The sequence below is a fragment of the Epinephelus fuscoguttatus genome, linkage group LG6, assembly GCF_011397635.1.
Source record: "Epinephelus fuscoguttatus linkage group LG6, E.fuscoguttatus.final_Chr_v1".
NCBI classification, from domain to species: domain Eukaryota; kingdom Metazoa; phylum Chordata; class Actinopteri; order Perciformes; family Serranidae; genus Epinephelus; species Epinephelus fuscoguttatus.
Genome location: NC_064757.1, coordinates 32,094,409 through 32,121,115, shown reverse-complemented (window position 1 = coordinate 32,121,115; position 26,707 = coordinate 32,094,409). Strand labels below are relative to the sequence as shown.

Here is a 26,707-nt window from a genome sequence, read left to right as displayed (position 1 = left end):
CTTGTACACTGGACAAAGTGTCAAACTGAATCTCTCCTAAAACAGCCGACAGATATAAATAGCTTATTTTATCCTCAAATATAAAACTGGGAGAATTCATTAATGTAAATAATGTTTTACCAAAGTTGACAGACACAGATATTTCTGCTATGTTTTGAAACTGTATATTTTAATTACATGTGTTTTTAAGAAAAAAAAATATTTTCAGTGATATTGTAGAGCTGCCCACACACGACTGCAGTAAAACTGCCCTGCACAAACCTGTTTTTTGTAACTACTTTTTCAGTCTATTTTGAAAGTAGTTTAACCTGACTACTTTGGCTAACATCAGGAACATTAGGAATTTGCTAATCTGCTACATCAACCCTTCATGGGCAAGCTGAAGCTAAAAATGCTCTCAACATTAACTATCTCAACACAGATTACCACTAAGTGAAGGTAATGATGACGATAAGTAAGGGGGAACGTGGTGACAGTAATTGGAGAATGTCATATGTCATGAGCGGTTTACTGAGCGGTATACCGTATTTTTTGGTATTAAGGTGTTGATTTTTACTATACCTTCTACAACAGTATTTATTTTTCTACAGACAGATGTTAAGAATAATAATTTAATTACATACTGAAATTGCAATTCGAGGCAATAAATAATAATGTGTGCCATAGTCTGTAAAAAATAATGGATGTACCTACGGTGATGTCACCCAGTGGTTTGTGGATTCCCGGTTTGGATCTGTTGTCATTCTTGGATGACAATAGTGATGGTTGGATCTTCATGCACAAAAAAAATAAATAACAATAATAATAATAATAATAATAATAATAATAATAATTGTAGGCCTATGTGAATTTCATCCATATTATCTGAACTGCAATATTTTATTTCCTCACTTGGAGAAAAAACATGGCAGAGCATCATTCCTGTTTGCTCCGGCACCTATGCATGTCAACAAGATGATTGTAGGAGCCATTTCTAAATTTGTTATTTACCAATGGAAACAATAGTTAAAAATAAACTGATACTTTTGATTCAGTTTTGTCCTAGTCATAGTTGCATGTTGGCTTAATTGTAATCAAAACAATGAATGTATGCAATATCTTTAAACTTTTTAAGTAAACCTACTGTCATAAACACGAGTCTTTATTTCTACTTAAATATTTAATGTTAGATCTGTTCAGTTTCTGTTGTCTTTTTTCTGTTTAGTGCTATTTTATTTGTTTTTGTCCATGATGCTTTTTCTGTATGTATGTTATTCTGTTGTTTTCTTTTGATACTATGTATGTTGACAGTTTAAAATGATGATTATAATAATTATTCATTGAAAAAAAGGGAAAAAAAAGAGGAGTTTCTCGGAAAATTACAGGTGAAGCCAAACATGCCTCTTCTTATAGGAATTCAGCTTAAATTAAACGTGAAATGAAATGTATCCACAGGCTGCCTCAGTCTACAGACAAAGACAGTTAAAGGAGCGAACGAGAGAATGATGTACAACTTGAGTCCACTCTTCCATTAATTTATAGATATTTACATCTATGAATAAAGTGTTTGCCCAGCAGAATCAAATTGTTTATTAAGATACTCAAATTTTTTCTCTTGAGTAATTACTCCAGCTTTAATCGATATCACATTTAAAGTGTGTATCAATCAATCTTTATATTGAAGCCAACTCTGAAACACAAGCCAAAATTCCTGTGCAGGCTCACGCTGGAGGAAAAATAAAATCATTCATGTAAGAAGGGATTGGATAGATGTCATTCAAAATTTTAAATGACACTTATTCGGCTTTCGGTAGGACTGGATAGGAAAAATATTGTTTCTTTTATTTCCCTTGTCTCATTGTCACTAGGTGTACAACCGAAAGGCGGAACCACAAACGGAGCAGATACTCACTTCCGATACCGGATCTTCACAGTGTAACATCCAGCGGAAGTAGTCAAAACAAGCTGGAAGGTGAAATTAATTAGTTAAATACTAATTAAACAACAATGTCTTCAGTAGAGTATTTGAGAGAGTTTGTCAAAGAGAAACTAAGTGCTGCTGCTGAAGAAATATTCGGAGTTTTTACAAAAACTATCGTCGAGTACGAGGAAGAGATCAACCGTCAGCGCAGACTGTTGGACGTCGTTTTGAAACCTGAAATAAAGTTACACAGGATAGGTATGTAAAACCTACTAATTTTAATGACAACAAACGGAGGACTTCTATTTATAGATAATCCAATTTCATTTATAGTGGCGTTAATTTGCTCGCATCTCTATAATCACAGTAGTATCTTATCCCTCATGTTCTTTGTCTCTCCAGAGCTCCCACAGCAACATGTGTGTAAGGAGGAGGAGGAGGCTCTCACTGACCAGCAGCTCTGTATTCAGGAGAGGATCCCCACTCTGGACCAAGAGGACCCAGAGCCCGCACAGATTAAAGAGGAACAGGAGGAACTCTGCACTAGTCAGCTTGAACTGAAGGAGGAGGCTGATACCTTTATATTGACTCCAACTCATGAGGAAAGTGACCACAGTGAAGCCACTTTTGGTGAAGCAGAAAAAGAGTCTGTCGCCAACATGCCAGTTATAAGCTCTGTAGTATCAGAAACACACAGTGACCACCAGGTCCTCTTTCACAATCCTCATGAGGCTGAGAGCAAAGAGCAGAAAGGAGGCAAGCATGGAGACTCAGGACCAACTAGAAATGCAGAAGCAGAACTAAAGGAAAGACACCATAAAAGCAGAAGTCGCTGCAATTCTCGCACAGGTAAAAAGTCTTTAAAATGTGACACATGTGGGAAAGATTTCCAGTGTAAGTCATCACTGGAGAGACACCTGAGAGTCCACACAGGTGAGAAGCTGTTTACGTGCAAACAATGTGGGAGAGGTTTCAAGCAGAATTCTCAGTTGACCGGCCACATGAAATGCCACTCAGGTGAGAAGCCATACACTTGCAAAACATGTGGAGAAAATTTCAGATTTAGTAATGCCTATTTGGCCCACATGAGAACACACACAGGTGAGAAGCCTTATACTTGTAAAATCTGTGGAAAAGGTTTTGGTTATAACGGTAATTTGTCGGTTCACATGAGAACACACACAGGTGAGAAGCCATATACTTGTAAAATCTGTGGAAAAGGTTTTGGATGTAACAGTGGTTTGTTGGTCCACATAAGAACACACACAGGTGAGAAGCCTTATACTTGTAAAATCTGTGGAAAAGGTTTTGGATGTAACAGTGGTTTGTTGGTCCACATAAGAACACACACAGGTGAGAAGCCTTATACTTGTAAAATCTGTGGAAAAGGTTTTGGATGTAATGGTAATTTGTTGGTTCACGTGAGAACACACACAGGTGAGAAGCCATATACTTGTAAAATCTGTGGAAAGGGTTTTGGACAAAGCAGTAGTTTGTTGGTCCACATGAGAACACACACAGGTGAGAAACCGAAGGCTTGCAAACCTGTGGGAAAATATTCTGTGTCATGTCACAATTGGAAAGACATATGACAATCCACACAGGTGAGAAACCATACACTTGTGAAATATGTGAGAAAATGTTCAGTTGTAGTGGTAACTTTTGACAGTCCACATGAGGAGAGCTCACACTGGTGAAAAGCTGCATCTTTGCAAGACCTGTGGGAAAAGATTTGTCACATCAACTGAACTAAAGGGCATAAAAATGTGCACACAGACAAGTAAATTTCTGTTGAAACCCACACAGGTGGGTTACCTGTTTCAAGTTCTACCCCTGCTAATATGTTTTAGTTAAATTATTTACCTCAGAATACTGCAAAAACATTTCAGTTAAGTGCAGAGAAAATAACCAAAGTTTCCTCGTTATATTGATTAAAATAGAAGTGCTCTAACAAAAATATTAGGAACACAATAAGTCATGTTACTGTCCCTTCATCAAGGTGTTTTTGTCTTCTTCATGTGATGATATTAAGTGTGAAAACACATGGGAAATGTGTGGTAAATACTGTACAAATAAGATTAAGGAAGTATCTTTCAATAAATTACAAAGAATTTACACAGTAAAGTTTGTGTTTGAAAGATTCAGCCTGGATTTTCATTATAAATGTGATTTCTGTGGACTGTAAAAAGAGAGTGTGTGTGTGTGTGTGTGTGTGTGTGTGTGTGTGTGTGTGTATATGTGTGTATATATATATATATATATATATATATATATATATATATATATATATATACCAGAATGTTTTGGATCGATGCTGCCATCTTTATAATAAAGACATTTCAGATAAATGTAATAATATACAACTTTTATTATTTTTTGGAAAACTCTTAATTCGTAATAAAAAGTGATCAGAAACCAAACTTTCCTGCACTTTATTAATGCGTTCAACAATATGTCACCATCTTATCCAATGTCAAGAACAAAAAAGCATTGAAGACCTTCAAGTTATTAAGTGATTATAATATGATGCATATAACACAAATTCTGACTTTATAAAATGTGATTTTTTTTCTTGTCTACTTTTTTGTTGTCTGTCTAAGTTTCTTTTTATAAATGAACTTGTGCACAATGAATAAAAAAACCTTTCCACTGTCGGAACTTCTCAGTGTGACATCCAGCGGAAGTAAACAACACAAGCACCGGAAGCAAGACCTTGCAAGACCTTTGAGAAAAGATTCTGTAAAACTTGAGCAATGATGAGCCACATGAGAATCCACAAGGGTGAGAAACAATATACTTGGCATACGCAGAACTCACCATACAACAGTATACTAGTCTACACAGCTAAACAGTGAAACAGCGAAACAGCAATCACCCTTCAAATGCTTTTATAATGGGCATCTGCTCATTCATGTGCATATGTGTGTGTGTGTGTGTGAACACGCTTGGGTCATATTTCCTGAAAATCTAAAGTTCTCCTGATTTCCTACTTATTCCTAGAGCTGGACTTCGTGCGTCAATATTTCCTGTCTCCTGGAATGTCACCTCTCTGGCGGGAAAGGAGACGGAGCTTGTGGAAGAGGTTGATCGTTACCGGCTAGATATAGTCGGCCTAACCTCGACACATAGTTCCGGCTCTGGAACCCAAGTCCTTGAGAGGGGTTGTACTCTCTTCTTTGCTGGAGTTACTCCGGGTGAGAGGCGGAGGGCCGGGGTGGGCTTTCTGATAGCCCCCAGACTCTCTGCCTGTACGTTAGGGTTTACCCTGGTAGATGAAAGGGTTGCTTCCCTGCGCCTTCGGGTTGGGGAACGGGTCCTGACTGTTGTCTGCGCTTATGCGCCGAACACCAGTTCAGAGTACCCGTCCTTTTTGGAGTCCCTGGGATGGGTGCTGGATAATGCCCCGACCGGGGATTCCATTGTTCTGCTGGGGGACTTCAACGCTCACGTGGGCAATGACAGTAGAACCTGGAGGGGCATGACTGGGAGGAATGGCTTGCCTGATCTGAACCCGAGCGGTGTTCAGTTATTGGACTTCTGTGCGGATCGCAGTTTGGCCATAACAAACACCATGTTTGAACATAAGGATGTCCATCGGTGCACGTGGCACCAGGACAGCCTAGGGCGCAGGTCAATGATTGACTTTGTAGTCGTATCATTTGACCTGCGGCCGTATATTCTGGACACTCATGTGAAGAGAGGAGCAGAGCTGTCAACTGATCACCACCTGGTGGTGAGTTGGATGAGATGCAGGGGAGGACGCCGCACAGACCTGGCAGGCCTACACGAGCAGTGAGGGTCTGCTGGGAACACCTGGCAAAAGAACCGGTCAAGATGATCTTCAACTCCCACCTCTGGGAGAGCTTCGACCGCGTCCCGAGGGCGGAGGGGGACATTGAGTCCAAATGGGCTTTGTTCCTCTCTGCCATTGTCGAGGTGGCTGTTGTGAGCTGTGGATGCAAGGTTGCTGGGGCCAGTCGCGGCAGTAATCCCCGAACCCGGTGGTGGACACCAGAGGTGAAGGGAGCCGTCAGGCTGGAGAAGGAGGCCTACAGGGCATGGCAAACAGAAGAAAAGTCGAAATCAAGTCAATATTTGGTGTGACCACTCTTTGCTTTCGAAACAGGATCAATTCTTCCAGGTGCATTTGCACAAAGTCAGGGATTTTGTAGGATCATAGTCAGGTGTATGATTACCCAATTGTACCAGACAGGTGCTGATGATCATCAATTTAATATGAAGGTTATAACACAGTCATTGACTGGAACAGAATAAAATAATATCCTGCGCCCAATAATTCGGTACAGGGTCGTGCCAAACCGAAAGTCGCGTACCGAACGGTTCGACACAAATACATCTACTGTTACGGCCCTACTGTGTAGGAGGCTTAAAACTGGGTGAGGAACAGCCAAAGTCTGTTACCAAGGTGAGGTTGTGGAAGACAGTTTTATGTCACACGTCATACACCATGACAAGACTGAGCACAGCAACAAGACACAAGGTAGTTGTACTGCATCAGCGAGGTCTCTCCCAGGCAAAGATTTCAAAGCAGACTGGGGTTTCAAGATGTGTTGGTCAAGGTTTTTTGAAGAAGCATAAAGAAATGTTGAGGACCGTAGATGCAGTAGTCAGCCAAGGAACTTAGTGCAGTAGATAAAAGACATGTTATGCTTACTTCCCTTTGAAAGCGAAGAATGTCCAGCAGTGCCATCAGCTCAGAACTCGTAGAAACCAGTAGGACCCAGATACATCCATCTGTTGTCCTTAGAAGTCTGGAAGTCTAGAAGAAGCCAAACCTCCGACGTGTAAACAAGGCCAAGCAACTCAATTATGCATGAAAACAGAAGAACTGGGGTGCAGAAAAATGGCACTAAGTGCTCTGATGATCCCATTGTTGTTCTTTTTAAAGGTTGCCTTGTACAAATTGGCAAAGGGACAATCGATGAAAACTAGCTTTTTAAGCTAATTCGAGTGCATTTACATGTGTGTTGTTTTGTTTTTTTACACAATGTTTATTAATGTGCATTGTCCCTTTCAAATAAACTAAACTAAACTAAACTAAACTAAACTCTGGACTGATGGGTCAAAATTTGAAATATTTGGCAGTTTTCTTCGTCGAAGGGCTGAAGAGAGCTACAACAATGAGTGTCTGCAGGCAACAGTGAGGCATGGTGGAGGTTCCTTGCAGGTTTGGGGCTGCATTTCTGTGAATAGAGTTGGGGCTTTGGTCAGGATTAATAGAGGAGGTTTAAAAAGTTGAGGCTAATTTTCCTGATTTAAAGTAGGATGTTACATTTGGTACATGCAATAATTACATGAGCTCTGTCATTGGCTAGTTAAACACAACATTTTCTCCACCGTTTTTCTCCTCAGTCTTTTTTGAAGTTGTATGGAGTAGGTTATCTGTTCAAGAACATGTACAAATACGGTCTTTTTTATGTCTGATGCATTTATTTGAATACTGAGCTGATCAGGATTTTATATCCAAAATGTTATAATGAGCCATTTAGATATAATGCTTTGTTAAAGGTGCTGTATGTAAGAATGTGGCCAAAACGGTTACTGCACTGAAATTCAAAATACTATGCCAAATCCGTGATCTTCGGTTTTCCAGCCGACTGGACCATTCGAGCAAGTCTGGCTTCTCTGCTGCTAACACGCTGCCAGGATACAGCTGAAGAGACTGCTAATGCCATGTACTGGGACACTGCTAATGCTGCTTGCTGTGTTGCTGTAGCTCAGTTGTAACTGTAACTGATACTGAGACTCTACTGACTGTGTGACTGGTAGATGGCGGTGGGTGGCGCAACAAGCCAAAACACAAATTTAAAACATAAACATGATTTGCAGACCGTAAAATATTTTTTTAAATGCGAATATTCTGGCTGTATATTGTTGTCGGTGAGATCAGTATGTTATATGAACATTATTCCTTAGTCTCTGTGACATATTAGGAGGAATTTATGACTATTTGCTTTAGATTTCTTACATATAGCTCCTTTAAACTATCCATTTGTATGAGAACTGTTTAAAAAATGGCCCCACATCAGCCAGCACCTACATAAATGCTATTTACACATAATAACTTCAGTCATATGTATAAAATCTTTCACGTGCAATACGTTAAATTATGTTTTGCTGATACTGCAGTACACTAACTTAATATATTGACTAACACATTGAATGTGGTGAGTAATTTTACAATGTGTTCCTGCATTGACTTACCTATGATAAAGTCTCCTACCCCAGCAAATATGCTTTTATTTTAAGTTATTGTCTGTTAAATGCTCCGAAAAGACAACAGTTAAATTTAGACCTAGTGGTTAATAGAAAATAACCAAATTTCCCCTGAGAAATTAAAAGATAAATATATTTTGTGTTTAATGAGAACGGAACGACAAGACGAGCTCACTTCTGCTACCGGACCTTCAGTGTGACATAACCGGAAGTAAACAATAAAAGCGTTAGCTGCATGTCTGTGTTCTTCAAAAAGCGGGAAGACGATATATAAATCGATGCGTAATCATTTTTGCGTATAATTACTTTATTAGTAATTAAACAACAATGTCTTCAGTAGAGTATTTGAGAGAGTTTGTCAAAGAGAGACTAAGTGCTGCTGCTGAAGAAATATTCGGAGTTTTTACAAAAACTATCGTCGAGTACGAGGAAGAGATCAACCGTCAGCGCAGACTGTTGGACGTCGTTTTGAAACCTGAAATAAAGTTACACAGGATAGGTATGTAAAACCTACTAATTTTAATGACAACAAACGGAGGACTTCTATTTATAGATAATCCAATTTCATTTATAGTGGCGTTAATTTGCTCGCATCTCTACAATCACAGTAGTATCTTATCCCTCATGTTCTTTGTCTCTCCAGAGCTCCCACAGCAACATGTGTGTAAGGAGGAGGAGGCTCTCACTGACCAGCAGCTCTGTATTCAGGAGAGGATCCCCACTCTGGACCAAGAGGACCCAGAGCTCGCACAGATTAAAGAGGAACAGGAGGAACTCTGCACCAGTCAGCTTGAACTGAAGGAGGAGGCTGATACCTTTATATTGACTCCAACTCATGAGGAAAGTGACCACAGTGAAGATCAACCTCTGGACTCTGATGATACTTTTGGTGAAGCAGAAAAAGAGTCTGTCGCCAACATGCCAGTTATAAGCTCTGTAGTATCAGAAGCACACAGTGACCACCAGGTCCTCTTTCACAATCCTCATGAGGCTGAGAGGAAAGAGCAGAAAGGAGGCAAGCATGGAGACTCAGGACCAACTAGAAATGCAGAAGCAGAACTAAAGGAAAGACACCATAAAAGCAGAAGTCGCTGCAGTTCTCGCACAGGTAAAAAGTCTTTAAAATGTGACACATGTGGGAAAGATTTCCAGTATAAGTCATCACTGGAGAGACACCTGAGAGTCCACACAGGTGAAAAGCTGTTTACGTGCAAACAATGTGGGAGAGGTTTCAAGCAGAATTCTCAGTTGACCGGCCACATGAAATGCCACTCAGGTGAGAAGCCATACACTTGCAAAACATGTGGAGAAAATTTCAAATTTAGTAATGCCTATTTGGTTCACATGAGAACACACACAGGTGAGAAGCCTTATACTTGTAAAATCTGTGGAAAGGGTTTTGGACAAAGCAGTAGTTTGTTGGTCCACATGAGAACACACACAGGTGAGAAGCCTTATACTTGTAAAATCTGTGGAAAGGGTTTTGGACAAAGCAGTAATTTGTTGGTCCACATGAGAACACACACAGGTGAGAAGCCTTATACTTGTAAAATCTGTGGAAAGGGTTTTGGACAAAGCAATACTTTGTTGGTCCACATGAGAACACACACAGGTGAGAAGCCTTACACTTGTAAAATCTGTGGAAAAGGTTTTGGATGTAACGGTAGTTTGTTGGTCCACGTGAGAACACACACAGGTGAGAAGCCTTTTACTTGTAAAATCTGTGGAAAAGGTTTTGGATGTAACGGTAATTTGTTGGCTCACGTGAGAACACACACAGGTGAGAAGCCATATACTTGTAAAACCTGTGGAAAAGGTTTTGTACAAAGCAGTAGTATGTTGGCCCACATGAGAACACACACAGGTGAGAAGCCTTACACTTGTAAAATCTGTGGAAAAAGTTTTGGATGTAACGGTAGTTTGTTGGTCCACGTGAGATCACACACAGGTGAGAAGCCTTTTACTTGCAAAACCTGTGGAAAGGGTTTTGGACGTAACAATAATTTAATGGCCCACATGAGATCACACACTGGTGAAAAGCCATATACTTGCGAATCCTGTGGGAAAATTTTCAGGTTTAAAAGTAGTTTGTTGGTCCACAGGAGAATACACACTGGTGAGAAGCCATACACTTGCAATTCCTGTGGGAAAAGTTTCAGGTTTAAAAGTAGTTTGTTGGTCCACATGAGAATACACACAGGTGAGAAGCCGTAGGCTTGCAAACCTGTGGGAAAATATTTTGTGTCATGTCACAATTGGAAAGACATATGACAATCCACACAGGTGAGAAACCATACACTTGTGAAATGTGAGAGAAAATATTCAGGTATAGTAGTAACTTTTGACAGTCCAAAAACTAAAGGGCATAAAAATGTGCACACAGACAAGTACATTTCTGTTGAAACCCACACAGGTAGGTTACCTGTTTCAAGTTCTACCCCTGCTAATATGTTTTATTTAAATTATTTACCTCAGAATACTGCAAAAACATTTCAGTTAAGTGCAGAGACAATAACCAAACTTTCCTCTTTATATTGGTGGAAGTATATATTAAAATAGAAGTGTTCTAACAAAAATATTAGGAACACAGTAAGTCATGTTACTGTTCCTTCATCAAGGTGTTTTTGTCTTCTTCATGTGATGATATTAAGTGTGAAAACACATGGAAAATGTGTGATAAATACTGTACAAATAACAAAATTAAGGAAGTATCTTTCAATAAATTACAAAGAATTTACACAGTAAAGTTTGTGTTTGAAAGATTCAGCCTGGATTTTCATTATAAATGTGATTTCTGTGGACTGTAAAAAGAGAGTATTTCTCTTTTCTTTTTTTGTTCTTGTGTATATATACCAGAATGTTTTGGATTGATGCTGCCATCTTTATAATAAAGACATTTCAGATAAATGTTCAGATAAATATGTCTGATGTAACGCTATATTTTAGAGAAGATTAAAAATAACGTGTAATATACAACTTTTATTATTTTTGGAAAACTCTTAATTCGTAATAAAAAGTGATCAGAAACCAAACTTTCCTGCACTTTATTAATGCGTTCAACAATATGTCACCATCTTATCCAATGTCAAAAACAAAAAAGTCACGGGGCGTCTGTGGCTTAGTGGTAGAGCAGGCGCCCCATGTACAAGGCTGTTGCTGCAGCGGTCCGGGCTCAACTCCAGCCTGTGGGCCTTTGCTATATGTCACTCCCTCTCTCTCTGTCCCCCCTTCATGCTTGTCTGTCCTATCCATTAAAGGGTAAAAATGCCCCAAAAAATTCATTCATTCATTCATCTTCTAACCGCTTCATCCTCTTGAGGGTCGCGGGGGGGCTGGAGCCTATCCCAGCTGACATCGGGCGAGAGGCAGGGTACACCCTGGACAGGTCTCATACCACAGCTCTTTCCTGTCAATTATGGACTTGACCCCCCAAGAGAAGGCCTTTTTCCCCTCCTTGCACGTTTTCCTCAATGTGGGGCCAAAGTTTGATTCTAGTCTCTTTATCTCTTGTAGTCAGATCTTCTCCAAATCTAAGTTTTCTGGACATGATAGTCTGAGTTCTTGGCACTTTTCCATACCATCTCTTCAGTTGCTCTGGAGATGAAACGTGTGATGACTGGTCGTACCTTGTCTCTGGTCCTCATTCCTACCTGGTGGCTGACGTCGATGTGGAGATGGAAAGGGTCCCCGACCTCTGGAGCAATTGCCCGGCAGATGTCCATCACCCGCTGCTTGACGTCTTCTCCTTCTCGCTCTGGAAGTCCGTAAAGCCTCAGATTCCAGCGTCTCCGGTAACGTTCAGCATCATTCACCTTGTCCTCTAACTCAGAGATTCTCCTCTCATGGTCAATAGTTACCGTCTTCACAGTGGTTACATCTTTTTTCATGTCTTGAATTTCTTTGAAGAGGAACTCTACGTTTTCTTTCAAAGCGTCAATACTTGCTGCATTATGTTGAGTCAATTTCTCCAGCGCATCAGCCTTCTTTTCCAGACCATCAGCTCTTTCATCTATTTTCTCCATCAACAGCCAGTTGGCTCAAGTTTCGCTTTCTTCACTGCGGGACTGCTTGACTTGGAGTCAGGTAGTGGCACGCATTCAGGGTCAAGATTTTGAGGACGCGTATAAGAGTGTAGGCCCATGGCGCTGACTTCCATCTCTGCACCAACAGCAGGTTCGTTGTTACGTATGAGGGCAAAGAGATTGCAGTCCACCTTGCAGGCCCTTAATCTTCCTCTGTCCTTACCTCTTTTCCCAGACATGGAGGTAGGTGTCATGGATGCAGGTAGCTGTAGGGATATGGTAGGGATATGGTATAGCCATTCTCAGGTGTTAGCACTAGCTAATTAGCGCTAGTTGACGCTGGCTACTTTCCCCACAAACTTGATTAAGCAGCATTTTCCACTTTACGTGAAGGCAATCCCTCACTGGCTCTCGAACTTCAATGCCTCAAGTTGCCATTTACCGTTGGTATAACTTACTAATCAGTCCTTAGGTGCGAAAATCAAAGTTTCTCTCAACAATGACTGCTCATGTCATCGCTTATCTTTGTTGTTCGCCATAGGCACTTAAAAGACCAGCATCACCAGCCTGAATGCATCACCGGCGCACCACAGATGCTCCGGTTAGCACGGAGCAGTGCAGAGCCTCCTCGTCTTTCTCCTCACTGGGAGGACGTCCGCCAATCGGGACCTGTGGCTGAACTCTCTGGACGTCAAGATAATTGCTGAGAGCCAACGGTGGTGGCGGGGTTCCAGGTGGTGGTTTCCCTTTGTGTGTTGTGTGATCCTGGTTTTGGTTTCTTTGCACTTCACCATTACTGTGTGAGTGTTATGTAGAGTGGGGTGCTCTTCATTTATTTTGGACTTCCTTCCCCCAGTTTGCCCCTCACTGTTGGTAAGCCTCAGCCACTGGAGTAGGGTGTAACAATTTAGTTCTTTTAAATCATTCTTAACTTATTTTGTGACCAGCAATTAAATAAATGTGGTAATATTTGTTAAACTTTTAACCACATCTCTTGCTCTTCCTTGTATAAATTACCTGTGCGCCGTGCCATTACTATTTATATTTATTTAAAACTCCTGGGGTGAAATTCCCAGGGTGGCGTTGCCAGTTTTCTTTTCAAATTTCATAAGGTTAAATCTTTGTAATAACCCTTTAAAGCCCTCATACTGCCACATTAAGCTAGTTAACAAGAATACTAATGCTATGGTTACCTATGTTAAATTACTTGCTAGCTAGTTTCATGCTAGGAATAAACCCCTTCCTCCTTAATTTCTGTGCAGAACTTGTGCTCACTATTGCTTTGCACATATTTTTTTTAATCTTTATTGCCACAATAGAAAGAGCAGGGTCAGGGAGGAGACAGTGGACCAGAGGCCAGCAAGGATGATCATACAGGGTCCCCACAGGTGAGAAGAGATTATAACTGGCTGAGAGAAAATATCTATAGCATGAAAGTGACTTCCATTAATTTCCACAGCTATGTCACCACTACTATTCTTAATTCTATTTTTGAATTTTGCTTTGCACATTTATTATCTATATTATTGCAATAGATAGAAGAGGTAAAAGGGAGAAACCAGGCAGGTGTCAGGACAGGGACCTGACATCAGCACCAATTATCAGCCCAAGGCTTCACAGGTAAGGAGAAATTATAACTATTGGATAAGGGTGACTCCTAGACTAATTTTCACAGCTATTTCAGAACTACTCTTATTTATACTCTAAAATGTTTTTTGTTTGTATTGCAATAGCAATACTATTACATTATTTGCGTTTTTTAAAGGCAGCAGGTATAGATCATGCCATTTTTCTTTATCTTGATTAATTTTGCACATCTGTACTGTCAAATTTGATGATGTGTGCACGCAAAAAAATCAAAGCTACATTGCATCCCCCTTGTTAAAAATTAACAATTGACCACTGCATATACGTAACACAAACTCTAGTCTGAGTGGGCGGAAGTTCGCTGCATAGATCAGCCTCTCATTGGGCGGAACGAGCCCCCCGCTGAAGTCCCGCCCTACCACCTCCGGTTGTGTAGCAGTTTTCAACACATCCTTTCACTAGTTTTACTTAACTTATTGGTTTTAAGTTTTAAGTTTTCAATAGTATGGATATACGTTTTCAGGTCTATATTTTCAAAATTTTTAAAGGAGGGTATTTTTTTTATGCCATATCATTTTATATATGTAATATTTAGCTAGGATGTTAATTAAATTTATGATGTATGTTTCATCAGAGGACAAAGTAGAATTATTAACTATGAATAGTATATCAGATTTACTTAGTATAATATGTTTTTTCAAAACTTTGGATAAATATTTTTGTAAATAAAAGGAAGTAACATGAAAACAATCTAAAAATACATGTTCAATGGTTTCCTCCTCACAACCACAAAAAGTACATTTGTTAGTTAGATTTGGGAAGAATTTACATATGTTTGCTTTTGTGGGATAGTATCTATGAACAATCTTAAATAATTACTCTTTAATTTTGTTTGAAATTATATACTTATGAGGTAATAGAAAGACAGCGTTCCGCATTTTCATGTTTAGATACATCCACCGGTATTTAAATAAAGGAGTAGTGACATTTTCAAGTTGGCTTCTAATGAAAGCATTTGTGCATTTCTTATCAGCGATGTGGATCCCTCTAATAGTAAGAGGACGATCTCTTAAAATAGAAACATCAATGTGTATGTTTTGTGCTAAAGACACAATGCTATTAGGTATAGACTTGATAACAATGTCAAACTCTCGACGAGAGGTGTGGATCCCGTATATCTCTGAGAAAATCTCATATGTATACATTTCACCATTTGCATTCAACAAATTATTCACAGTGATTATGTTGTTCACAAACCAATTATGTAAGAACAGTGTTTTGTTTCTGTGTAATACATAAGAGTTGTTCCAAAGAATACAATTGTGAGGGGAATAATTGTGTTTAAAAAGAAGATTCCAAGACAACAAAACTTGTTGATGAAAGTTAGCTAATTTCACAGGTAGTTTTCCAACAGAGTAAGGACATAGTAATAAAAAGTTCAGACCACCAACTATATTGAATAAATGATTAGGGAAAATATTCCACGTTATTTGGCTTTTTAATGAATCTTTTAATCCAGTTGATTTTTATTGTCTGATTAAATACTGTAAATGTCAAAACATCAAGACCTCCCTCAGCTAAGGGGTTAGAAAGAACAGTTCTTTTAATTTTATTTGGTTTATTCTTCCATAAGAATTTAAAAAGTATTTTGTCAAGTTGGGAGCAAATGGAATTGGATACATCTAGGGAAGAAAAAATATAAGCAGCTCTTGACATTCCTTCTGCTTTGCTTAACAAAACTCTACCATATATAGATAAATCTCTGGCTGACCAGCAATTGAACTTCTTCTTTATCGTTTCAATTACAGGGAGCAAATTCATATTTAAAGTTTCTTTGGGATCTTTGGAAATTTTAATTCCAAGATAGGTTACAGTGGTTTTTTTTTTTATAAGATATTTTTGGGGCATTTTTTTGCCTTTAATGGACAGGACAGTTAAGTGTGAAAGAGGGAGAGAGAGAGGGGATGACATGCAGCAAAGGGCCACAGGCTGGACTTGAACCCGGGCCGCTGCGGCAACAGCCTTGTACATGGGGCGCCTGCTCTACCTGCTCTAAGCCACCGATGCCCCAAGTTACAGTGTTTTTAACAGGAATACCATATATTTCAGTAAGCTTTATGTTATTTAGGGATAGAATTTCACACTTTTTTAGATTAAGATTTAAACCTGATACTTCTGAGAATTTAGATATGACAGATAGTGCCTGAGGAACTTCTTTCTCACTTTCTAAGAACAAGGTAGTATCATCAGCTAGTTGTGAAATTTTTATTTCTTTACCAAAACATCAATTCCTTTCAAGGGATTTTGTAATATTAAATAATTTAGTACTTGAGTAACAAGCAAGAAGATACACGGCGAGGCCGGGCAGCCCTGTCTGACACCTTTGTTTACACTGAATCTGTGGGATGTTCCATAAGCAAGTTTAACAGACCTATTATTATGTTTGTAAAGTGTTTTGATTGCTTTAATGAAGAAATTACCAAAATCAAAAAAAGACAGAGTATCAAATATAAATTTATGACTAATCGTGTCGAAGGCCTTTTGAAAGTCCAGGAAAAGAATAACTGGGTCACCAGAGATTAAGCTGCTATGATTGACCAAATCTAATACTAATCTAATATTGTTTGAAATGTGACGTCGAGGCATGAAACCACTTTGAGATTCATGAATAATTTCATTCATTCCGCTTTTCATCCGTTTGACCAGAACAGAGGCAAGGATTTTATAACCATTGTTTAGTAATGTAATACCACGCCAATTATCAGTAATTAGAGGGTCTTTATTTGGTTTGGGTATTAATGTTATTAGACCCTGTTTCATTGAGTGTGGCAATTCCTCATTACTGAAGGCTTCATTGTATACTGCGAGGAGGAATTTTGAAACTTCATTGGAAAATGCTTGATAGAATTCGGCTGTAAGGCCATCATTACCTGGTGATTTATTAGGTTTAAGGATTTTAATTGCCCATTTTATTTCTTCAATAGATATTTTTTTATCACATTCGTCTTTAAAGTTTTTGTTTACTGTTTTTTTTTTTTTTACATCTTTTATAGAGTTGAGTATGTTAGTATTGTCAATACATATACAGTCAGGTCCATAATTATTTGGACAATGATACAGTTGTCGTCATTTTGGCTCTGTACACCACCACAATGGGTTTTAAATGAAACAATGAATACCTGCTTAAAGTGCAGACTCTCAGCTTTCATTTAAGGCTTTTTTCAAAAATGTAGTATGAACCGTGTAGGAATTACAACCATTTCTTCACACAGTCCCCCAACTTTAAGGGCTCATAAGTATTTGGACAAACTAACATAATCATCAATTAAACAGTCAGTTTTAATACTTGGTTGCAAATCCTTTGCAGTCAATGACTGCCTGAAGTGTTGGACACATAGGCATCATCAGATGTTGGGTTTCTTCCCTGGTGATGCTCTGCCAGCCCTTTACTGCAGCCGTCTGCACTTCCTGCTTGTGTTTTGGGTGTTTTGCCCTCAGTTTTGGCTTCAGCAAGAGAAACGCATGCTCAATTGGATTCAGGTCAGATGATATGACTTGGCCATTGCAGAACATTCCACTTCTTTGCCTTAAAAATGTCTTTGGTTGCTTTTGCAGTATGCTTCAGGTCATTGTCCAACTGCACTGTGAAGCATCGTCCAATGAGTTTTGAAGCATTTAGTTGAATCTGAGCAGATGATGGTGCCCCAAACACTTCAGCTTTCCCCCAAGAAGAGGAGGTGATCTGAACACCCTCCTATTGAAAAGAGAGTGTTTTTATATCTTCACCCTCCAGACTCTTTCCCTTAGTGGTTTGAATCAAGAATATGAGATCAAACACTTTCTTTAAATCCATTAGGCCTAACTGAGTGTTGAATTAACATATTCTTCTTATTTCTTATTTTTTATGTTTTGTATATTCCTATATTGTTCTATATGGTTTCGTCGGTTTACATGTCCCAGTAGACTACTGGGACATGATTGTGAACACTATTTTTGATGTTCAGGATCTGTGAGTTTAATCATTTGATTTTTTTTTTCCTCCCATTGATGAGGTCTATTTAAATACATGAGATGAGGTTTTACTGCTAAGATGTATTTCGGATTATTTGTTTAACTGTGACGATTTGCTATCTTTAATGTTATTCTGTTGAAGAGACTAATTAGCCCACGCTGATTAATTGAATATAATCCACTTAATATGATTGCTGCTCATGATTCGATGTTTTTTTGAATTGTAGGTCCCCCCTTTTTTCTGATGGAATTTTATAATATATATAAATTCTTAGAGTGTTTTTGATGTATTTGTACTGAATTGTTACCCTGGATTGAATTTGATGTTTACTTTTTCTGGTCGATGTTTTTTAAAAAAAATAACCCCAGATGATATTGGGGTGATTAATCACACCTGTTGCACACAACGTTACAAATAGAGGTGTGGTTTTCATTTTCCAACATTCGGACCTGACGAAGATCCCTCTAGGATCGAAACGTTGTTCATTAAAGTTTGTGGCATGGAGTAAGTGTGCAGGCTCTACCTCTTTTTCATTCAGAGCCAAAATGACGACAACTGTATCATTGTCCAAATAATTATGGACCTGACTGTATCTGTTTTATATAAATTTGTATAGAAATTGGAGACAAACTTTGAAATGACATTATAATCCTCAGTTGTAGAGTTTTCTATTTTTAATTTGGATAATGAGTTTCTCTCTATGTTTCGTTTTTCTATACCAAAAAAATATTTGCTATTTTTTTTCTCCTTCTGCAATCCATTTTAATCAGGATCTTACAAAAGCCCATTTTGCTCTTTCCCTATAAATTTTATTCAATTCCTGTTGAAGGTGATCTAATTGAGGAGGTAGATTGTCATCTTCTGTTATATTTGATGTTATGTCTGATATACTTTTAATTGAATATTCTATTTTTGCTCTTTTCTTTTTAGCTAACTCCTTACTAAAACTAATTGCATATTTTCTAATTTCATATTTGAGCAATTCCCAGTATTTCCCATATACACTATTAGAGACAGCCTGTTTCCAGTGCTGTTCAATGAGATTTTTATCACTTCAGTAAATTCCTTATTATCTAATAATGTACTATTACATTTCCAATGATTAAAAACCCTTTTGTTGCCTTGTTGAGAAAAGTTCAATTTGAGTAAAACTGCTTTATGATCAGTCATTATAGCTGGGCAGATTTTTACCTTTGTAACCTGTTTTTCAATATCTTTGGAAATGAGCCAAAAGTAAATTTGGGAAAAAAGACAAAGATTTTTGTTGCTCCAAGTGTATTGTAGCTTGGTCGGATTACGATATCTCCATATGTCCATCATGTTTGATCAGTGCAAAATTGAATGAGATTGTTATCTCCATCTTTGGATCTTGAAGGATGCCTGTCCAAGTGCTGAGACCACACCATGTTGAAGTCTCCTCCCAAAAGAGTCTTAATTGAAGGGTATTTGTTGGTGAAGGAATTAATAATGTCTTCTATCTCCTCCAATAAGGAACAGTTTAGAGAGTCCGAGTTGTATCCGTAAATGTTCCCAAGCAAAATGAGCGTGGATTTCTATCAACAAAAATATCCAGTGTCCTTTTTCATCAGATTTTTTTCCAACACTTTACCTTTAAAGTTGTCCTTTAAAATAGCAACACCTGCTGATTTTTTGGATCCATGAGATAGCCATAAGTCATTGCCCCATTGGTTCTTCCAAAATGATTCATCCTCTGAACAAGAATGACTTTATTGAAAAAAAAAACTGCTTTTACCTCCTTAGAAAATAGGAAAAAAAGCTTTTCTTTTCACAGTATTTCGCAGACCCCTTGTGTTTACAGATAATAAAACTAAATCCAGAATAAACCTTGTATAGAAAACTTGCACAGAAAAATCCTCAGAAAAACGTCAACCATTTATAAAGACTCCTGTGTTATACTGAAACCTTACACAGGCTATAACAGATACATTTTATATTCAACTTTATGAAGGTGCTTACCGTATATAAATCATTTTTAAATAGATGCCTGATAACAGTCTGAACAGGTAACGTGAATGACTGCCAGCAGCTTTTCTTTGGACTGTTGAACTTTACAGTCAACTTAAGGTGCTTACCTCATATAAACGCTTATTAAAAAACGAGGTAACAGTCAGGACATGTAAATGTCTGCAAGCAGCTCTTCTTTAGAGTATTTAACTCTCAGCTGTACGCCGGACTTCTTTTCCATCCACATAAGCTTTAACTCCAACGAAATATGCTTTGATCCCGTTGTTGCGTGCTCTTTCAATGACTGACCACAGAGCCGCTCTTTTCTCTTTATCCTCTTTGGTCAAATCTTCTCCGAAGCGAAGCTTTTTCTCTCGTAGGTAGGTGTTGTTTTTCGCCCTTCTCCAAATCTCATCTCTTACTGCGCAGAAGGCGAAGAGTATGATGATCCCCCGTGTCTTGTTGCCGTCACGTCTTCCCAGCCCGTGAGCCACATCTATCCCGTCTGCAGCTCTGGTTGCCAGGTACGATCTTCAGACAGATGTCCAAAACTCTGTGTTTCACATCCTCGTTGTCCTGCTCAGGCACACCATAAAGCCGAAGACACCATCTTCTCTTATACCGTTCAGCCTCTGTGACTTGCTCCTGCAGTGACTTTATTTCCATCTGATGTTTCTCACATTGTTTTTTCAGCACAGCATTTTCTGTTTTGATGTCACTAATTTCTCCGTGGGCAAACTCCAGAGAATCTTTCAGATCTTTGATGTCTGAAGCGTTGCTGTTGATCATTTGTGCCAGTTCATCCGCTCTGTCGTTTATCGTATTCAGGATGGTCATTTGCAGGTCATACATGGAGGACTCCGGTTTCCCGCTGAAAACTTTCTTGGCGGCCGGGCTGTTAACGGGGGTATCTTGTAGAGGGATGAGCTCTGTTTCACCATCATGTGCACAATCCATGCTCATCTCTGCCGTTTGTTCTGCATAATTGTGTTTACTTGACTTACTTTTGGGTGTGCTCGGATCCATGCCTTTTCTTTTATCTCCCTTTTTCCCTTGGCCGCTCATTTTTGTTTGCAGATTTTTGCTGGAAGCAAACTCACCAAGTTGTTTCACCACCGGAGTTTTCTTTTCCGAGTTTGGCGTCTTAGATACGCAGCTATAGCTTCAAACTGTATCTTGCCTTTAGTCAATAACTTAATTAACGAGCTTATTTTGATTTGGTTTCTGTTCAGGCGTAAATTTGCAATTGGAGTCAACATTAACAGGAGACGTCTTAAAGGGCTCATCGCCGCCATCTTCTCGGATCCCCCGTCCTTTACTAACTTTTGCAGTGTTTGGTCTTGCGGGGATGTAGCCATTTTTCTGCCATGGTTCGCGTCGTGTGGGCGATATTTTTGTGGGCGTGTTACACCAAAACCTGTTTCCCCCCGGCAATTTGCAGGCGCACCCTTGCTGTGGCACCGCCCAGAACGATTGTGATTGGTTGAAAGAATTACAAGCAGCCGGGGCGTTTTGGTTTTTTCACCAATCGTAAAGTGAGAGTCGGCCCAGCCAGACCTTTCAAAAAAAAAATGTGATTTTTTTTCTTGTCTTCTTAATTTTTCATTTTTGTTGTCTATCTACGTTTCTTTTTATAAATGAATTTGTGCACAATGAATTTAAAAAAAATTAAGTGAAAGCGGAATGAAAAACGAGCTCATTTCCACTGTCGGAACTTCTCAATGTGACATCCAGCGGAAGTAAACAACACAAGCGGCGGAAGCGTTAGCTGCATGTGTGTGTTGAAGCAGTTGGCAGACAGTAGTATCATAGAAGCGCCGATAATGATTTAATTTGTAATTAAACAACAATGTCTTCAGTAGAGTATTTGAGAGAGTTTGTCAAAGAGAGACTAAGTGCTGCTGCTGAAGAAATATTCGGAGTTTTTACAAAAACTATCGTCGAGTACGAGGAAGAGATCAACCGTCAGCGCAGACTGTTGGACGTCGTTTTGGAACCTGAAATAAAGTTACACAGGATAGGTATGTAAAACCTACTAATTTTAATGGCAACAAACGGAGGATTTCTATTTATAGATAATCCAATTTCATTTATAGTGACATTAATTTGCTCGCATCTCTACAATCACAGTAGTATCTTATCCCTCATGTTCTTTGTCTCTCCAGAGCTCCCACAGCAACATGTGTGTAAGGTGGAGGAGTTTCTCACAGACCAGCAGCTCTGTATTCAGGAGAGGACCTCCAGTCTGGACCAAGAGGACCCAGAGTCTCCACAGATTAAAGAGGAACAGGAGGAACTCTGCACCAGTCAGCAGGGGGAGCAGCTTGAACTGAAGGAGGAGGCTGATACCTTTATATTGACTCCAACTCATGAGGAAAGTGGCCCCAGTGAAGATCAAACTCTGGACTCTGATGATACTTTTGGTGAAGTAGAGAAAGATTCTGAAGACAACATGCCAGTTATAAGTTCTGTGGTTTCAGAAGCACACAGTGACCACCAGGTCCTCTTTCACAAACCTCATGAGGCTGAGAGCAAAGAGCAGAAAGGAGGCAAGCATGGAGACTCAGGACCAACTAGAAATGCAGAGGCAGAACCAAAGGAAAGACACCATAAAAGCAGAAGTCGCTGCAATTCTCGCACAGGTAAAAAGTCTTTAAAATGTGACACATGTGGGAAAGATTTCCAGTATAAATCATCACTGGAGAGACACCTGAGAGTCCACACAGGTGAGAAGCTGTTTACGTGCAAACAATGTGGGAGAGGTTTCAAGCAGAATTCTCAGTTGACCGGCCACATGAAATGCCACTCAGGTGAGAAGCCATACACTTGCAAAACATGTGGAGAAAATTTCAGATTTAGTAATGCCTATTTGGCCCACATGAGAACACACACAGGTGAGAAGCCGCACACTTGCAAAATCTGTGGAAAAGGTTTTGGATGTAACAGTGGTTTGTTGATCCACATGAGATCACACACAGGTGAGAAGCCTTACACTTGTAACATCTGTGGAAAAGGTTTTGGATGTAATGGTAATTTATTGGTCCACGTGAGAACACACACAGGTGAGAGGCCATATACTTGTAACACCTGTGGAAAGGGTTTTGGACAAAGCAGTACTTTGTTGGTCCATACGAGAACACACACAGGTGAGAAGCCATATACTTGTAAAACCTGTGGAAAAGGTTTTGGATGTAGCAGTAGTTTGTTGGTCCACATGAGAACACACACAGGTGAAAAGCCTTATACGTGTACAACCTGTGGAAAAGGTTTTGGATGTAACAGTAATTTGTCAGCCCACATGAGAACACACACTGGTGAGAAGCCATATACTTGCAAAACCTGTGGAAAGGGTTTTAGATGTAACAATAATTTAATGGCCCACATGAGATCACACACAGGTGAGAAGCCATGTACTTGCAACTCCTGTGGGAAAAGTTTCAGGTTTAAAAGTAGTTTGTTGTTCCACATGAGAACACACACAGGTGAGAAGCCGTAGGCTTGCAAACCTGTGGGAAAATATTCTGTGTCATGTCACAATTGGAAAGACATATGACAATCCACACAGGTGAGAAACCATACACTTGTGAAATATGTGAGAAAATATTCAGTTGTAGTGGTAACTTTTGACAGACCACATGAGGAGAGCTCACACTGGTGAAAAGCTGCATCTTTGCAAAACCTGTGGAAAAAGATTTGTCACAGCGACTGAACTGAAAGGACATAAAAATGTGCACACAGACAAGTAGTTTTCTGTTGAAACCCACACAGGTAGGTTACCTGTTTCAAGTTCTACCCCTGCTAATATGTTTTATTTAAATTATTTACCTCAAAATACTGCAAAAACATTTCAGTTAAGTGCAGAGACAATAATCAAAGGTTCCTCTTTATATTGGTGGAAGTATATATTAAAATTGAAGTGGTCTTACAGAAATATTAGGAACACAATAAGTCATGTTACTGTTCCTTCATCAAGGTGTTTTTGTCTTCTTCATGTGGTGATATAAAGTGAAAACAAATGGAAAATGTGTGATAAATACCATACAAATAACAAGATTAATGAAGTATCTTTCAGTAAATTACAAAGAATTTACAAAGTAAAGTTTGTGTTTGAAAGATTCAGCCTGGATTTTCATTATAAATGTGATTTCTGTGGACTGTAAAAAGAGAGTATTTCTCTTTTCTTTTTTTGTTCTTGTGTATATATACCAGAATGTTTTGGATTGATGCTGCCATCTTTATAATAAAGACATTTCAGATAAATGTTCAGATAAATATGTCTGATGTAACGCTATATTTTAGTCAAGATTAAAAATAACACGTATAATATACAATTTTTATTATTTTTGGAAAACTCTTAATTTGTAATAAAAGTGGTCAGAAACCAAACCAACTTTCCTGCACTTTATTAATGTGTTCCAACAATATGTCACCATTTTATCCAATGTCAAAAACAAAAAAGCATTGAAGACCTTCAAGTTACTAAGTGATTATAATATGTGCATATAACACAAACTCTGACTTTATAAAATGTGATTTTTTTTCTTGTCTATTATTTTTTTCTTTTTTGTTGTCTGTCTACGTTTCTTTTTGTGAATGAACGTGTGCACAATCAATTAAAAAAAAACTTCAAGTGAAAGCGGAATGAAAAAGGAGCTCATTTCCACTTTCGGAACTTCTCAGTGTGACATCCAGCGGAAGTAAACAACACAAGCACCGGAAGCGTTAGCTGCATGTGTGTGTGTTGATGTAGCTTGCGGACGGTAGTTTCATAGAAGCGCCGATAATGATTTGATTAGTAATTAAACAACAATGTCTTCAGTAGAGTATTTGAGAGAGTTTGTCAAAGAGAGACTAAGTGCTGCTGCTGAAGAAATATTCGGAGTTTTTACAAAAACTATCGTCGAGTACGAGGAAGAGATCAACCGTCAGCGCAGACTGTTGGACGTCGTTTGGAAACCTGAAATAAAGTTACACAGGATAGGTATGTAAAACCTACTAATTTTAATGACAACAAATGGAGGACCTCCATTTATAAATAATCCATTTTCATTTATTGTGGCATTAATTTGCTCGCATCTCTACAATCACAGTAGTATCTTATCCCTCATGTTCTTTGTCTCTCCAGAGCTCCCACAGCAACATGTGTGTAAGGAGGAGGAGGAGGCGGCGCTCACAGACCAGCAGCTCTGTATTCAGGAGAGGATCCCCAGTCTGGACCAAGAGGACCCAGAGCCTCCACAGATTAAAGAGGAACAGGAGGAACTCTGCACCAGTCAGCAGGGAGAGCAGCTTGAACTGAAGGAGGAGGCTGATACCTTTATGTTGACTCCTACTCATGAGGAAAGTGACCACGGTGAAGATCAGACTCTGAACTCTGATGATACTTTTGGTGAAGCAGAGAAAGAGTCTGTCGCCAACATGCCAGTTATAAGTTCTGTAGTATCAGAAGCACACAGTGACCACCAGGTCCTCTTTCACAAACCTCATGAGGCTGAGAGCAAAGAGCAGAAAGGAGGCAAGCATGGAGACTCAGGACCAACTAGAGATGCAGAAGCAGAACCAAAGGAAAGACATCATAAAAGCAGAAGTCGCTGCAATTCTCGCACAGGTAAAAAGTCTTTAAAATGTGACACATGTGGGAAAGATTTCCAGTGTAAGTCATCACTGGAGAGACACCTGAGAGTCCACTCAAGTGAGAAGCCGTTGTTTTGCAAATTATGTGGGAAAGGTTTTGCACGAAATCAATACTTAATCGATCACATGAGAATCCACTCAGGTGAGAAGCCGTATATTTGCAAAACATGTGGAATAGTTTTCAGACTTAAATCATCCTTGTTGGCCCACATGAGACTCCACACAGGTGAGTTGTATGTTTGCAAGACGTGTGGGAAAGAATTCTGTGTCATGTCACGATTGAATAGACATATGAGAATCCATACAGGTGAGAAGCCGTATACTTGCCAAACATGCGGCAAACATTTCACATATAGTCAAGACTTAATTAGCCACACAAGAATCCACTCAGGTGAAACGCCTTATTCTTGCAAAACATGTGGAAAAGAGTTCAGACATAAAAGGTCCTTGTCAGTCCACATGAGAGCACACACTGGTGAGACGCCATATACTTGTAAAATCTGTGGAAAAGGTTTTGGATGTAACAGTAACCTGTTGGTCCACATGAGAACACACACTGGTGAGAAGCCATATACTTGCAAAACCTGTGGAAAGGGTTTTGGATTAAATAGTAGTTTGATTGTCCATATGAGAACACACACTGGTGAGAAGCCATATACTTGCAAAACCTGTGGAAAGGGTTTTGGATCTAACAATAATTTAATGGCCCACATGAGATCACACACTGGTGAGAAGCCATATACTTGCAAGACCTGTGGAAAGGGTTTTGGACTTAGTAGTAGATTGTTGGTCCACATGAGAACACACACTGGTGAAAAGCCATATACTTGCAAAACCTGTGGAAAGGGTTTTGGATTTAGTAGTAGTTTGTTGGTCCACATGAGAACACACACTGGTGAAAAGCCATATGCTTGTGATATATGTGAGAAAATTTTCAGGTGTAGTAGTCACTTGACAGACCACACGAGGAGAGCCCACACTGGTGAAAAGCCGCACCTTTGCAAGACCTGTGGGAAAAGATTTGTCACAGCGACTGAACTGAAAGGGCATCGTAAAAATGTGCACACAGACAAGTAGTTTTCTGTTGAAACCCACACAGGTGGGTTACCTGTTTCAAGTTCTACCCCTGCTAATATGTTTTATTTAAATTATTTACCTCAAAATACTGCAAAAACATTTCAGTTAAGTGCAGAGAAAATAACCAAAGTTTCCTCTTTATATTGGTGGAAGTATATATTAAAATAGAAGTGGTCTTACAGAAATATTAGGAACACAATAAGTCACGTTACTGTTCCTTCATCAAGGTGTTTTTGTCTTCTTCATGTGATGATATAAAGTGTGAAAACACAT

The 26,707-nt window shown here is 39.1% G+C and overlaps 2 protein-coding genes, 1 long non-coding RNA gene and 1 pseudogene across 8 annotated transcripts; 3 read left to right on the top strand and 1 right to left on the bottom strand.

Annotated features, from left to right (window-relative positions):
* The first annotated feature begins 21 nt into the window (after positions 1-21).
* On the top strand, positions 22-11,157 carry LOC125889924 (gastrula zinc finger protein XlCGF57.1-like). Its single transcript, XM_049578225.1, has 3 exons — positions 22-2,158; positions 2,303-2,340; positions 8,813-11,157. The coding sequence occupies exons 1-3, from the start codon at positions 1,987-1,989 to the stop codon at positions 10,349-10,351; spliced, it is 1,749 nt and encodes a 582-aa protein (XP_049434182.1). The 5' UTR covers positions 22-1,986; the 3' UTR covers positions 10,352-11,157.
* Positions 2,304-25,283, bottom strand: LOC125889935 (uncharacterized). Of its 2 annotated transcripts, none has more exons than XR_007449493.1 (3): positions 25,206-25,283; positions 8,953-9,119; positions 2,304-2,477 (listed from the first exon to the last, which is right to left on the bottom strand). It is a non-coding gene; the product is annotated as an uncharacterized LOC125889935 (long non-coding RNA). The 2 variants fall into 2 exon arrangements; XR_007449494.1 differs by lacking the exon at positions 25,206-25,283 and adding an exon at positions 22,240-22,363.
* On the top strand, positions 2,485-24,223 carry LOC125889928 (gastrula zinc finger protein XlCGF57.1-like; annotated as a pseudogene).
* Positions 8,367-26,707, top strand: LOC125889923 (gastrula zinc finger protein XlCGF57.1-like). 5 transcript variants are annotated; one of them, XM_049578224.1, is made up of 3 exons: positions 8,367-8,636; positions 21,889-22,365; positions 25,332-26,707. In XM_049578224.1, exons 1-3 carry the CDS (start codon positions 8,465-8,467, stop codon positions 26,432-26,434), a joined length of 1,752 nt encoding a protein of 583 aa, XP_049434181.1. In that variant the 5' UTR covers positions 8,367-8,464; the 3' UTR covers positions 26,435-26,707. The 5 variants fall into 5 exon arrangements, with proteins under 5 accessions (XP_049434181.1, XP_049434178.1, XP_049434180.1 ...); XM_049578223.1 differs by lacking the exon at positions 8,367-8,636 and adding an exon at positions 21,226-21,744; XM_049578221.1 differs by lacking the exon at positions 21,889-22,365 and having other exon boundaries at positions 24,849-26,707.

What these genes read in the sequence shown, in the direction of transcription:
- LOC125889924 (XM_049578225.1), top strand. Translation starts at nt 1,987, where the DNA reads ATGTCTTCAGTAGAGTATTTGAGAGAGTTTGTCAAAGAGAAACTAAGT. An exon ending in AATAAAGTTACACAGGATAG is followed by an intron (nt 2,159 to 2,302) that starts GTATGTAAAACC and finishes TTGTCTCTCCAG; the next exon opens with AGCTCCCACAGCAACATGTG. An exon ending in TGTGTAAGGAGGAGGAGGAG is followed by an intron (nt 2,341 to 8,812) that starts GCTCTCACTGAC and finishes TGTAAGGAGGAG; the next exon opens with GAGGCTCTCACTGACCAGCA.
- LOC125889923 (XM_049578221.1), top strand. Translation starts at nt 8,465, where the DNA reads ATGTCTTCAGTAGAGTATTTGAGAGAGTTTGTCAAAGAGAGACTAAGT. An exon ending in AATAAAGTTACACAGGATAG is followed by an intron (nt 8,637 to 24,848) that starts GTATGTAAAACC and finishes TTGTCTCTCCAG; the next exon opens with AGCTCCCACAGCAACATGTG.